This window comes from Megalops cyprinoides, chromosome 9, assembly GCF_013368585.1.
Source record: "Megalops cyprinoides isolate fMegCyp1 chromosome 9, fMegCyp1.pri, whole genome shotgun sequence".
NCBI classification, from domain to species: Eukaryota; Metazoa; Chordata; class Actinopteri; order Elopiformes; family Megalopidae; genus Megalops; species Megalops cyprinoides.
The window spans coordinates 1165686-1181016 of NC_050591.1; the positions used below are offsets into that span (position 1 = coordinate 1165686).

General features: G+C 40.1%; 2 protein-coding genes across 12 annotated transcripts in view; both read right to left on the bottom strand.

The window, feature by feature from the left end:
* Nucleotides 1-8120, bottom strand: part of sgcg (sarcoglycan, gamma) — a 53767-nt gene extending 45647 nt beyond the window's left edge. Inside the window, exon 1 of one of the 4 annotated variants that reach the window (XM_036536188.1) lies at nt 7703-8120. In XM_036536188.1, the coding sequence (XP_036392081.1) occupies nt 7703-7714 (12 nt within the window). In that variant the 5' untranslated portion in view covers nt 7715-8120. Of the gene's footprint in view, nt 1-612; nt 722-6408; nt 6508-7702 lie in introns of those variants that run through there. The other 3 variants (XM_036536192.1, XM_036536189.1, XM_036536191.1) reach the window with 3 other exon arrangements.
* Nucleotides 8121-9880: 1760 nt separating this feature from the next.
* Nucleotides 9881-14547, bottom strand: LOC118783083. Of its 8 annotated transcripts, none has more exons than XM_036536767.1 (8): nt 14421-14547; nt 13951-14147; nt 13728-13864; nt 13479-13572; nt 13201-13360; nt 12794-12952; nt 12578-12702; nt 9881-12104 (listed from the first exon to the last, which is right to left on the bottom strand). In XM_036536767.1, exons 1-6 carry the CDS (start codon nt 14533-14535, stop codon nt 12948-12950), a joined length of 708 nt encoding a protein of 235 aa, XP_036392660.1. In that variant the 5' UTR covers nt 14536-14547; the 3' UTR covers nt 9881-12104; nt 12578-12702; nt 12794-12947. The 8 variants fall into 8 exon arrangements, with proteins under 8 accessions (XP_036392660.1, XP_036392659.1, XP_036392657.1 ...); XM_036536766.1 differs by having other exon boundaries at nt 13033-13360; XM_036536764.1 differs by lacking the exon at nt 13479-13572 and having other exon boundaries at nt 13033-13337.
* Between the last annotated feature and the right edge of the window lie 784 nt (nt 14548-15331).

Below are 15331 nucleotides of genomic sequence, written 5' to 3' on the forward strand. Positions count from 1 at the left end.
CGAGGACATTCCGTTATGGAAGTTTTTATGTGTTTGTATTTGTCGGGAGAAAAAAAAGATGCCCACAGGAACTCCGTGGAAATGTGCAAACTTTTCCTGTACATCTCAGACGCCGCTCCTCATATCTTTACTCTGCAGTCATGCATCCACTTCTAAAAATACTTCTTAATACTCTACGCTCAACTTAAAACTGCTCCTCCAGGGCACTGTGCAACTACTTAAAAAAAAACTACTACATCAAGCCATTCACTTACTGTAGAATCCTAAAAGCATGATTAAACTTGACACTAAGACGTGTAAAACGAATAATCACTGTCGGCGAATGAAAGCCGCACAGAACATATAGGAAAAATCCAGCTATAATCGCCATCACCGTTTTACCCAGCCCTTTTATCCAGAAATCAAATTTGTCCAGAAGAACCGTATCAAGGTAAAGATAATCAGGGTGGAATACTCAGTTAGGTCAGATTACCAAATGAGATCGTTCAGTCTTTACCTAAATGCACTTCAGAGCAGAAAATGCGAGGCGTTCTGGCGGTGACATTTTGCAACACGAGCTGCACTGAGAACGAGCAATAGTAACCCAGTATTTCATAAACGGGGTTTACCTACCGTTTGTGTGATTGCTGGACACTGGACACAGGGTCCCTGCACTCCTCCCGTACCCTGTTTGACTTCTAACGAGCAGCGCTTATCGGAGGCGTCTGTCAGACAACCAACAGCTGCGTCCCATAAATCCAACTCTGGAGCTACCCTAAATAATCACCGTACGGAGGCTTTCCCTCCACTTCCTGCATATCATATTTACTTCTCTGCTCTCTCCTCTCTTCTGCCTTTATTGTGAGAGAACAGTTTGAAATGACGGTGCGTATGCGACTACTGTATTTCATAAACTTTCTGGCGCTGCGAGAAAGGGAAAATGGAACGCTATCTGCAATTTGATTTCTGCAGTATGCTAGCACATTGTTTCTCAGCCCTCTCCTGGAGTACCGCCTGCCCTGCATGTTTTAGATCTCTCCCTGCTCCAACACAGCTGATTCAAATGATCAGTTTGTTATTAAGCAGCTTCAGGAGTTCATAACGAATTGATCATTTGAAGAGATCTAAAACATGCAGGGCAGGGGGTACTCCAGGAGAGGGTTCAGAAACACTGTGCTAGCATATCAGTGAGTCACTCCCAAAGCATGGGCTCGTGTCTAATTTGAGAAACTTGGTTACTGTTTGAACCGACACAGGGGTTTTTTCAGGGGCGGAGCCGATGGCTCATTGCAGAAGGGGCGAAGACTTGTAGTGGGCCCTTATATAGCCTATTATAGGCTGTATGGAGATGCAAGACAGATCCAAGGGGAAACTTACGGAGACGGAAGGGCGGAACGGAGAGAAATGCGGTTTACAATGTGTGCTATTTCAGCACACCTCATTGCGTTAGACACTTTTTAGCGTTAGACCGCGGCTCCGTCAACAGTGACGGCGATGGGAAATAAAACAAGACACCCAGCGATCGGCTAGTTCCTACTTTGGGACTCCGAACAGAGGGCGCAATTTTTCTGTTTGTACACTTACACAAAGATACTGGGCAGCGAATAAAGTTTTCTGTAACTCTATTGTGTCTCTGCTCATTCAAAATGAATACCGCGGCGAGAAACTTAGCTAGGGGTCGGTCGAAACCATTACGCCCTCGGTCTGACGTTTTATTTTTTGCCGCAATCAAGACACACAAACATCATTCAAAATATTAGACTAAATATTAAATTAAACAAAATATTAAACTAAACCCTTTGTAACTGGAAGAACCGTGGGCCCGGGGCAGCCGCACCCTCTGCCCCTCGCTCGCTCCACAGGCCACGACAAAAAGTGGTGGGGACATGTCTCCAGCGTAAATGACGCCGATGACTACGTTGCTTCCAAAAGCAAAGCACACAAAGTTCACTGCATTAAGGGAACTGCACATCAAATTATTCAGAATGTTGTACCTATCCGCATGTGTATGCATAGCCTGTTTTAACGTCACCATGCACCATTCATTACAGCAGCACTAATAACGTTGACAATAACATTGTGCCACCCATCTTAACAGTTCGGGTTCTAGGTTTTATTTAGTGTTCACTCTACTTCATAAAAACCCATCTGATATCATTTAAAGGTAGCCTATCTATAGCTTTACATAAACATCCACTCTAACCCTCCTTACATTGAATCCGTCTCTGGTTTAAAGGCAAATGATATTTAATACACCTAATTTGCATGTTTAATTAAATCCGTTACAACGCGAGACGGTCTTTTGGCCTTTGCAAAATGTCAGAAGATTGGTTTGCTGTCAAAGTGAATTAAGGTGTGCGCCCACCTTTATATGAGCATGGGCAGTAGTTGTCATCTTTAGTCTATACTCTGTAGACTGTTATGAAGATATAATTGGAGGTCTTGTTTAAAAATATATCATTCTGTCACCATTCAAGAAGAATGAAGAAGAATACACTTATCAAAAGACTGGTCAAAACAACCTTTATTGATCTGGTCTTATATTATATTAACTAATACGACTGCTAAAATCTGCAGTACATGCAGTCTCTTCGTTTGGGTCTAAGAAAATACAACATGAGGTCATTTATCTGCTTCATATCCTACGGGCTGTCAGACAGACAGCCGCGGGCATGTCCATCTTTTCATGACCGTCTGTACTGATTTCATACAAATTCAGCTCAGTAGCTCATCTAGCCATTCATTTTCAGTAACTGCATGTAGAGAATGTGTTTTCGGGCGCGCGGGCGGGAAACCCTCACCAGATCTATAAACTCAGCCTAAGCTGTGGCATCCAACTGGCAGCACTGCTGAGGCGTCGATACCCATTGTCCTACCAAATAGTAGTCATGGCAAACGATCTAGATGTGATCTTTGTCCTCACACCTCCACCTAACTATATAAGGTCATACTGTATATCCTACCTTCTGCCATGCAATTTCGACTTTAACCAATTTTAATAACAAAAACGTAACACTTTTTATGAGTTGACTTCTTACATTATATAATGCGATATTTATAGTCTACTTACGATATTTATCGATCTATAATGTCAGAAAGACAGTCAAACTCGTTGATAATATTAAAATATCCGTGAAATATTTGAAAGATAACAATGTGCGTGAAATACAACGATGGAATAAAAGATACTCAACATCTCAATGATATTATCATCGTATCGCACTATGATGCCCATGGTGAGAATCAAATAGCAATGTGTGCTAAAGCAATCTCACTGCTACTTTCAATGCAGTATGTAAACTATAAATGTTTAACATTTACACTTCGCATGCATAGCTTGGTGTCTTTGTATCGTGAATCATGCGTAACAAGAGGGTGGAAGCCGTTGCTGATATTCTTGGGTGACAGTAATGCGACAATTAATGATTACATTTGTAGTGTGTTACATTGTCGCGTGAAATCATTGCGAGTTTAGAAACGTCCAGATTTCCTCGTGGCATTTTCCAGTTAGACGCCACTAGCATTCTCACGAGTGAAAAGTATTGACGAGTTCACGTAAAGTATTTGCGAGTTGAAGTATTTTCAGGTTTTTTTCTTTTCAACTTACCTTTCGGTGGTACCGGTACATAATGTGGCACGAAGGAGGAGAAGACGAACTACTTTTGAGTAGCATATAAAAAAATATCACACATAGCCATCCAAATGGTGCCACCGGTACACACAATTTATTATTAATTATACATTTATTATAACAGGTAAGTTTTTGTTGTTCGCTATGTAATGTTAGGTCACCAGTTCACCTATATCACTATACCTATCACTATTACTGTGCGATAGAGAATGGCTGACGTTGGCGCTAGCTGTCTCTTTGTTCTTGGGATTTCATGCTACAGAAATTAATTCTCCTCGCTACCTAACATGGCCACTAGATGACCACAAATGACACTCGGTGCATAATTTTATATAGAGACGGAGCGCATTTAGGCCACACTCACGCCGTGGGGGAAAACAGCGCTGCACTTTCCATTGATTTGTATTGCACAGTTCTCTTTCATGTCTTAAAACAGTGTTTCTCAACTCTCTCCTGGAGGGCCCCTGCCCTGCATGTTTTAGATCTCTCCCTGCTCCAACTCAGCTGATTCAAATGATCAGTTTGTTATTAAGCAGCTTCAGGAGTTCATAACGAGTTGATCATTTGAATCAGCTGTGTTGGAGCAGGGAGAGATCTAAAACATGCAGGGCAGGGGGCCCTCCAGGAGAAGGTTGAGAAACACTGTCTTAAAACTAAAATCGCAACCATGCCAAAAAGATGTTGCGTGGTGGGTTGCATGGCAAATAGGATAACTAACCCCGATTTAAGCTTTTGCAAGATTCCAAGACGCAAAACGGAGCCAAAAAGATGTCGTAGTTGGCTTAAAGCTAACAGACAGGAGGGCTCCCTAGCCACGGGGACCCTATGGGATCATGACACTATTCACGTGTGTGTGCGCACATTTTGTGTCAGGTAGGCCTAGCTCAAAAAGTTAATTAATCCTTTATCTGAGAATTTGTTGTTAAAATTTTGTATATGATTGATTCCAATTCTCCAGATATATTAGTTTAGCTAGTTAGTTAGCTAACTATCTAGCTACGGTAGCTTGCTCTAGGTTAGCTAGCTACCGAGGTACTCAATCTATGGTCGATCTTCATGTTTGCAGGGACTAAATGGCTTATCCATTAGTCACTTTTAATAAGGCCTTCTGGAAAGTACATGTGGAGAATAACATTGTAATGCAGGGTTTGACATTAACATTTAGCTACCAGCCACTGTGGCTAGTTGATTTTCAAAGTTAACATTAGTCGCCAGCAGGGGTGTACTGGGAAAGAAACTCAATCAGTCCTGGACTTATCCGCTAGGACCGGATCCGGGGGGTGTGCTTGGGAATTAAAGTGTGTTTGGACACGATTCTCAAGTTCTGTCTACAACTGAGACTACCTTATAATTAGTTAATGTGCACGGATTTCACAAACGATTATATTCTTCTGAATACACGTCTTTTATATCACGTTTTATATCATCGCGTTTAATGCTAGATAGGTACAACTTGGACCAGCCGTCCTTAGGTTCCCTTTAACCCGCTAGGTGGCCAGCTAGCTAGCTTGCTTGCCGTGATAACGGCACACAGCTAACATTGAAAACTTGTCTCGTTTTATTTAGCCTTAATAAAAAAAACCCTGGGTGACAGTGCATTATGTTACTTCGGTTAAATGAGTAACCTATTGGTATTGATAAGCTTACGCAACTAAGCTCTGTTTGAACTAATCGTGACGTGACTTTGTCAGTGCCAAATGATTACATACGAACGTGCGTCATTGAAAACTGCTGTGCAACATGCCTTAACAGTGAAGCAGTCATGAAATTATGGTATCTTGTTATTGAAATAAACGTTCATTTCTCAGTCCTCCCAAATGAACCATCAGATGATAGGCACACAGAGGGGGTCGGTAAAACCTTTACTGATTTTTTTTTGACGGTTCACCGGCCCACCGGGATTTGTCCCGGTATGTCCGATGGCCAGTACACCACTGGTCGCCAGCCATCATTTTCACCAGGCAAAGTCTTTATGCCTCAAGTGTAACTGCAATTTATATTTTAACTTAAAAAAAAAACCATAAAAACATACAAATATATGCATATAACACTGATTTTGGGATAGAAAAGGGACACCGAGGGAGTCTAATCAGACTTAGTTTCTCTGTATATCTGGTCTTTCCTTCGGGCAGAAGGGTATTGAACTAGGATGGCGTTGACATTTTTTGTTAAAGCTGTTTCAAGACACGGTGTCCCGCAATTTCCCATTCACTCCCGTTCAACTTCGCGGAACGTTTCCCCCCCACGGGGCGTGGTTTTCCCTCCGATGACGCGTTGCGCTCTGTCTCTGTAGAGCAGTGTTTCCCAATCCGACTCCTGAAGGCACACTGTCCTGCATATCTTCTACTTATCCTTGCTGCTTGATTAAATCAGGTGTGCTCAGCTAATCAAAACTACCACTGATGAGTTCAGTCAGATAGGCAGAGCAAGGACAGATAGAAGATATGTAGGACAGTGTGCCTCCAAGAGTAGGATTGGGAAACACTGCTGTAGAGATCCGGCTGATGCTGCGCATGCTGCACGTAAACACGTTCACATGAATAAAGAAAGCTAGCGGTACAATCACCAATCTCCATAAACGTCAAGCGACTAAGAATGAGTACATAAATCAAGCTAACTACAGTATTTAGCCCGATTTATGCAGTTAGTAAACTAAGATGTAGCTGCATCAGTAAGTACTGGTTAGCCTAACTATAACAACACGAAATTAGACGATACAATACCAAACAACGAAGTAACAGCGAAATACAATTGCAGGATTAATATGCTCAGTTACATAGTACATATAGAGTACTTACGGTTCAATGGACGCACACTAACAGCTGATAAACACCGTTACACCAGACCAACTTAAATCGCAAACTCTTAACGCTCCTCTAAACCAGACTACTCTCTGAGCCTACTTACTTACGAAACAACTTATTGGAATGTACCACTCGAACAGGGGTTTGGAACAGTCCAAGTGCTATTGGCCTTTTTAAAAATTACTTAGCCACAGTTTAGCTAGCTACTAACCAGATAATAAACAAAAGACAAGTTTTGGCAGTGTAGCTATACCTAACTATCTCTTTAACGATAATCGGACTCAAAATAGCATGTATTTGGACGTATCTGCAATGTCAACGAAAGAATGGAAAGCAATATACAGGCACGCAGAAAAGAGTACGAAGCAGATGTTTCTATTCTTCCGGTTTCGCGCCAGTCGTATGATAGAAAGATAGAAACGTCATCAACACGCCCACTCGCTCGCCGTGGATTCTCCGGAGCTTGACCTGCTGTGTTTACACATGGACTCAATGTGACATTAGGCGGACTTTGTACTAGGGAGCTGGCAGAGTGAAGTCCGTCTCATGACCAGTCCGACTGATTCGGACATTTGCGTTCTCGCATACAGCTCCTCCGGGTAACGGCTAGATAAGTTCCTGATTTCAGTTGGTCAGACAAGACGAATACCCTCATTCAAAAGTGAATCAAGTCCAATGCATCTTATAAACGACAAGCTGCAACAATGCAAGTCTAGAGCAATACATGCAACGCTGCTGTTGAATCAAGGAAGACCATATTCAACTTAATATGAATAATAATATAAGGGCAACGTTTGCAAGCTATGTCACACTATATTGAGATGTGTTCTAACTTAATTTTTCGTATTCTTAACAACAAAAAGCTTCATTATTTACTTACCAATTCAGATAAAATAATAATGGTCATTTAGAAAGAGGTTAACAATGTCGCAATGTTGCAAGTTGACTTACTATTAGGCCTACTGACTAATTTAGCAATCCTATATATAAAAAAACATACAAGCACATGCTTTCTTGAGTGGCTGCATACTAAACGTGTATGTTATAAAACTACAAGGAAGATTAACATTAAATGATGGACAGTGTTAGCAAGACTATTTTCTGAGAGTTCGTAGTTTCTCTTTCCTTGACTTTCCTTGAAGCTACTGCACACAAACAACGTTATGAATACACAACTACAAAACTTCGATTTAAATTTCACGGGCTAATCTACGTCCGCCGTATTTCATTTGTGATTAGACTAATTTGCTCTTAAGAGCACAACCATGTATAATGTAGGCTCTCTTACCTGGTCATTCATTTAGTGATGCTCTTCTGTGAATTGTAGCGAAGCGTGAGTCTATCAGGTTTTGCCTCATTAGACTGCTCCAACCTCTGTAGGGTGCCTGGAAACCACCCAGTTGGCGTTTCAATTAATTGGTTAAAGGTTTAATTGACGGCGCCTAATTGTATTTTCTCATATCAAATAAAAATGCTTTTTATCTGGGAAGCTAGATGTACACGTCCCCCAGTAAACACATCTGTTTTATAAATAAGAGACGTTGATGCTGGATTATTTCAGTCAATCCTTTCTGTCTTATAGTAGATCTACCTCAAGCACGCAGGACCTCCTACAATAGTTTTCTGTTATTTGATGTCTACATGCGATTAAAAAAAAAAACTGGAGTAGGGGAAAATGACACGCGATCTATCACGTCAAGTCGCTCCGCACACGGGACGGGTTTTGAAATGGATGAGCTACACTGATATTACCGTACTTACAGGAATATGAGAGGTGAATAATCACACTGACGTATTTACAGGGATAGCCTACTGAGAGCTACTGTCTTTGTTTGGAGGGTTATCCAGATGTGTGATTACAACTATAATTTATTCTTATGAATACGTTATCCTTACAGGTTTAACAAAATAATTTTAAAGCCTTTTCTGTATGGTATCCCATGTTTTCATGATTAATTTCATGTTTTCATTTCAAGTGAGTACCATTTCAAGGGCTCTTTTAGTAGTAACATGCGAACATCTGAATGCATGACAGAGGAGCCAAACAGTAGCGCAGTACATCGGGGGAGAATAGAAAAAAACAGCTGTCACTTATCCAAAAGAACAAAGCGCAATTATGGACAGCGTGAAAGTACATAATCGGCAGTCTTGAAAAACCCACTCTAAGAGCGAGGAGAGCGAGCATATATGGTTTGATTGCAATTTATCCAGACATTGCCAATGAACAAGAACGCCACTCTGCAGTGCATGGTGGAGACCGCGATGGATAAATGTGTATGCTTCCAAATTTTACCATGGTTGATGATAGCAAAGTTTAATTAAAAAATAAGGTACATTCTTGAAAGCCGATTGTTGAGTAGTTAATGTGACAGACATGCATTTAAACGTGACACGTTTTGCCTTCTTAAAATGAACGCGTTGGAAAGATCCACCATATTAGGGAAAGAAATAAAGTACTATTTAAGAAAATAGTAGTAGTGTATTTTTTTCTAAGCGCAAACCCTGCTCCCGTTTTCCGCTCTCCTGCACGAGGTGTCTCTACGCAGTGGTAAAAGTAACAGGTGACAGCATCCATTAATACTCGCGTCCCTCCTCCGTCCTGGCTCAAACTTCCCGCAAGGTGGCGGCTGCTGGCGCAAAGTTATGTTGTCATTGGCATTGCCTGACTGTATTCAACAGAAGTCACACTGCGTACACAGCAAAATCACCAGTGTTAATTTAACACCCACAGTGTTAATTTTAACACCAGCAAAGTGTCTATATGCATCCACACTGTATAGTGTTAAAATAACACTTTTGAAATTGTTAAAAATTTAACACCCAATTTTAGTTGGTTTAACACTTTTTTTTAAAACAATGAATACCAAACAACACTTTTAAAAGTGTTGTATTCACACTACACCGGTGTTGGTGTTAAAATACAGTGTTAAAAGTAACACCAGTTTTTTTCTAAACCAACACCAGTGTAGTGTGAAGGCAACAAAATGTAGGATTGAAAATGTGCAATTGTAACACTATTGGGTGTGAGTACCAACACTATTGGTTGTAAAGTTTCCCCATACCCTACTGACTTAAATAAAAGACAAAATGCAGAAATTGTACATATAATGAACTTTGTATTAAATCCATGTTTCACACTTCCATCAATGCACAGCTCATACAAAGCAGCAGTAGGGCACAATATATGTTATCTCATCACTGTCAGGTGAAAACTGCCTGTCATAAGGTCGATAATATATCAGGTCAGACACACAAATGACAGAGAACACATCATCCACTTCCTCAATACTGAATGCATTAAGGTGATCATCAAAATACACTGTAATAACTTCAGTGGTCAAAAGAAATGCTTCCTCATCCTTGATGATGATATTGACAATTTTTTGGAAATCAGGCATTTCATTTTCAGTACTTGTACAGACAAACATTCCAATCTGGTATTCTGTTCCATACTTTTTCACCCAGGAAGTTGTGGAGACACTAGACACATTCAGTGTTTGATAAAGACCTTGCGACCTTGCTGCCCTCTAGATCACTAGTTAAGACATGCATAACAGGACCAAACAGAAATCTTTTAAAATAAACCTTCTCCCAATGAAAAGCCAATTGATTCTGATGTTTCTTTTCATAGTCATACCATCTGTTATGATTGGGGAGAACACAATGTTGACAATTTGAATCAAAAGTAGAATGACATGCCAATAACTTGTCTGGGTCAACTAAATCTCCAAAAATTAAGGGAGTATTGCGCAGGAGGCACCATGACTGAATAGCATTGAGACCAAGATCATTTCTACCATCATCAACTTTGATTGCACTAGGTCTGTTCTTTCTCTCACTGTATCCATATTTAAAGCTCTGAATCCTTTCTGAAAGAATGTTTAAACATATGGAGTCCCTAACCAAGTACTGAAAAAGAAGCTTAAGCTCATACTGTACAACACCTTCTAGTAGGTCATGCATAATATTAACTGCATAATTGTCTGAACAATGAAAAAACTGCAGTGCATTTAGAGGACAGGTTCTTTTAACACCAAATGAATGGACCAGAGTGGGGTTTTGTGCGACAGCATTGCAATGTTCTGTATAGAGCTCTTTTGTGCAAAGAATTAAGTCTGGGTTATCCTCATTAAACACAAACTGCAAACTTGTTTTGTCAGTTAAACAAAATGGACAACAATAAGTTGCACTGAATGATTCAACCGTACCAAAAAGGCCATGTATAGCTAAATTATCACCAGTGACCTGAATAACAGAGAATAACTGAGATATACACCTCAAGGGTGTATCTGAAAAGGGCACCTGGATCCCCTGTGTCTCCAGAACTTTTAAATCATTAACAAGAGGCTGTAGGATTGGATCAAAACCATATTTCTTTAAGTCCTCTAAATGAAAAAGTGCCACGAGATGAATGTTCATCAAAACTGAAGTTTGGTTGGCAAATTTCTTAAAATAAATGCAGCCAAATTTGTGTATTCCTTTTTTAGATCTAAGCGGATTGGCTATTTCAAAGTCATCATAATAAAGCTGAATCTGGAGTGCTTGTTCTTGTGAAAATAATGTGTGATTTCTGAAATATGAACCATTTCATTAATGTCTTTGAAAATGCCATCTTCATGACGCTTTACTTGTTGAAAGCAGTCACTGAGTTCCTGGTTGGTAAACATTGACTCAAGAGTTCCTAAAATCAGTAAATAAATGAATTTGTCATTGACTGGAATTAGACTGTATACACCAGTAGTTCTATCTCTACGAACATCATAACGCACACCAAGAACATGCTCCACTGGTTCAACAATTTTCCATTTTTTTCAAAATGTCTTTGCCTCTTTGTTTCGGTATTGAGGAGTGAGAATGGATTTTCAAAGTATTCAAAACAGTCTTTGACTTTATCTAGGGCTTGTTCAGTAACCTCAGATGAAAGACATTTAAGAACAGCATCCTGTGCTTGGATATGCACATCATCTAGTTCCTCCATTGAACAAACTAAAGACTGCACAGTACTTTCAGCAATTCCAGATGCTTGTACTTGAGCGATAATAGAGCTACACATGTCCAATAACTGCCTTTTTTAAGAGGAGGTGGGCAACTGACAGGAGAATATGCACTTGGCAATGAATCAGGAGCACAAACATTATTATGAACATTGTCCAAATATTCAACAGAATCTGGAGCAGCACAGTCTTCATGTACTCTCAATAAATGTTTCTTGAATCCACAATATATGTAAAAAACAGATGAACAGCCACGTTCCCCACATTTCAAACACAATGTACGCCCTGGTTACAAAGCATGACTAAACTTCAAATGCTGAAAAAAAACTGAACAACTTCTGTGCTGTACCCTGCAAATGAAACAAGTGAACATTTTCACACTTAAATGTTATGAATTCTCACTCTGATTTCCTTGACCCTTGGACTCTCCTTTGCAGTGGCCACATCAATGCCATACACAGTTGTTTGGATTAATGTGCAGAAGTTGAACAAGGCCTCATCATAGGACACAGCAAACACAAAGCGCGCCTTACACAGTTCGTCAAAGGTAGCCACAGCCATCTGCGCCACGCAGGGAATGGCCTTCTGGTCCAGGATGATGTAGAACTTCTGAATACTACTCTTCTTTTCTCCAACGCAGAGGAGAAAGGGCTGTGCTGATCCAACTCCAAGGAATGTCACCATGCTTGTCCCCACCTAAGATTGAGGGATAGGACATTAAAACAGTGATTTGTGTTTGTTCACATCCAGGTGACAGATAAAAACGATCTCCATCTTCCTTCAGCTGGATATAGCCGTCTATACACATCTACATAAGGGATATACAAGGCATAGCTTTATGGGATCTGGAGTGGGTTTGCATGAATGGAATGAAAAATGTATCATATGAACTTTGCCTCATTCAATGATTTAATGAGCATTACTTTACATTAAAAAATATACTTGAACCATTTGGTCACCAGATTTCAACTCTAAAACAATACATGAATAATTAACAATACATTAAATGTAAAATAACTAATTTCTTCCCATTCATCATTAAGAGGTGTTTCCTTTTAACAGCTATGTAAGAGAGATCACACAGCTGACCAAGAAAATGAAAAACAATCAGTCAATGAAGTGTTATAAGAAGCAAAGCAACATTCATAAATTATCTGTCAAGAGCATACCTTCATGAACTCGATCACATGGTCAGCAGCTTCAGAGGCACCGATTTTCCCATGTCTTTTTCCTTTTGCAGTCTGAGGTAAGAGATGAACGAGCAGGAGGATAGCTGCCAAGTCACTGTCCCGTCCTAGTGGATTAGAACAGCAACACAGACATCCAATCAGAATATAGACACATGCTAAGAAAAGTGGCACATGCAAACATCCATGTTCACCTACCATAATCATTTGATTCCTCCTGAGCAGACAGAAGGTCATCCAGATGAGTACCAGGACGAAGACGAGAGTAATGACCCCTGGTTTGTAGAATGTTGGCCATTTTGCAATAAACTTGCCTGAGATGTCTTCTCCAAAGAGCATTGTGAAATCTTGGTCAATCTAACACACAGAAAAATCATATCAAAACACAATATCACACATCTAATAATGGGTACATCTAGCTAGTCTCCATTTCTTACCAAGCCTGGTGTATCCAAGAATCGAGGAAAGTGATCTAGGAAGTGAAGACTGGTCTGGATCATGTAGCATTCTCTGTCTATGCTTGAACGTTGCCTTCATTTTCTCCACGACAACTGACTGGTCTGTTGAATGCTTCATCATGGACATTGCTTCTCTGCATTCATTACCTGACAGCTGTTCAGATGTTGAGGTCTCATGTAGAGTCTTTGCGCCACCTTGATAAGCAGACTTGGAGCTCCTCTTGGAGTCACTCGCAGTGTTGTGCTGAACTGTTTTTAATCTGTAGGCCAGGTAACCCTGCCCACTGTGAGGATCATAGTAATGCTCCTGTCAGACAAGATGTATGCATCAAAGCAGATGTATGCATCAGGACCTCCACATAAGGCTACTCCCTATACATGGCTAAATTAGACAGAATGAATTGTTCCTGTAAGTAAATACTCACATAACCAGTTGGCAAAGCCTTATCTTTCAGACTGGGGAAAAGGGTGACTACTCCAAGGGCATAGGTAATGCGGACATTAACTGGTGGGACCCTCCTACACCATAGCAGGTTACATATTACAAAAATGTCAGTTTTACATGTAATTCAGAGAAAATTAACATGACCAGTGTAAAAAGTTGAGAACAGAGGATGTATATTTTAACAAGTATTTCAATTTATAAAGTAGACTTTATTTTATTTGTTACTTACCCATGGCTCTCAATCATATTCGCCACCAAAATGTTGACAGGTTTCTTTCTTGTATGGTCAGAAAGGCCTTTGGTTTTGTTGTACTCTTTGAATACATCCTCACCCCCTGGTTTTTGATGCAGAGCTACGTAGACCAGCTGCAACAGACGTCACATGTCAACCTGTTATGCATTTTGAAAAGGTTAACATTTTACCAACAACCTAAAAACAGCTCACAACTCACATCTTTTGCCACCTTACTGTCAGGTGGTCCTTCAACCAGTGTTCTTCTCCATGCTTTGCTGCTCTCTGTAATTACTGTAGAGGCTGAACTTGCCGTGGAGCTCACAGACTCAGTTGATGAGGATGATTTCACAGATTCAACTGGTGAGAATGACCCCTCATCTGAGCAGAAGGAAACCTCTGAGACCTCGCTCTCAGCTAAGAGGACAGGGGAGGTGGTGGAATTCAGTTGGATAATATTTAACTTCAGTAGCATAATAGCATAATTCAGTAGCATAATTTTTCACAAGGCAACATCTCTGAAGTGGTCCAATAATGCAGATTTTTTTCTCCAAAACATTTTCAGTTGTATCAATAGCTATATATTATTTTTCTCTTCCTACTGACAAATATGCTAACTGAATAAACACATCTGCCAAATGCTACAAGAGAGAATATAAATGCAATACGAGGTGTGTTTCTGTTTCTTACCAGAGTGCTCAGTGAACACCTTGAAAGATACTGTAGAAGATTTCAGTAGTTCATCAAATACATCAGCAGCCACATCAACTCCTGCAGAGTCCTTGCAGGTCCACATCTGTTCCATTTGGCAAGTTGAATTTAGCTGAAACTGAGAGCCAAAAGACTTTCTATAATTTCCCTGGAATTCAAATATTATGGTTTAATAGCATCCCAATTCTAGGTGGATGCTTCTGAAACATTTTTAAACACATGCGGGCTCGGTGGAATTTCGAAACATGGGGAGAGAGAAAGAAAATCATTGATCTTTTAGAAGTTAAGATTGAGATAAAGGTAATCATCTGATTGGTTTATGTATTGTTTTACTGACTCTGCGAAGCAAACTGAAATTGAGTAGTATAATGAAATGTAATTAGACATACTGAGGTGGTGACAACTTAAACCCCACACAGCAAACAACACATAATTTTTCGGATTGATAGACGGCAGGCAAAGTTGCTAACTTACTGTATATCATTCATGGAGTAAAATGCTTTGTCAGTGAAGATCCCCTGACATTGAAAAATTGTTGTCTTTATTTTAATAACAGCTCTTAATCATTACAGGGTTTTGGACTTATATAGTTGATGTAGTTGTTTGCACTTGTGTCCTCCGCTTTTTTGTGGTAAATTAAGCCTCAGTTGCATACTGTAATACACGAATATTCAAGCTTCCTCACCAGTTTTTTTTTCCTGAGCACGGCCCTGTCAGTCACGCTTTGCTTTGCTGTTCTAATGCCATGTGATTTCCACTCAAGTCAAATGAGCCTGTGTGGCTGCCGAGGGCTCATGAGTGCACCGAACAGTCAATCAGGGTGTACCATAAGTCCACTTTCATAGGCATAATTATTTCAAAATAATGAATGTGATATATATTTCAGATTA

What these genes read in the sequence shown, in the direction of transcription:
- LOC118783083 (XM_036536764.1), bottom strand. Translation starts at nt 10,833, where the DNA reads ATGAACATTCATCTCGTGGCACTTTTTCATTTAGAGGACTTAAAGAAA.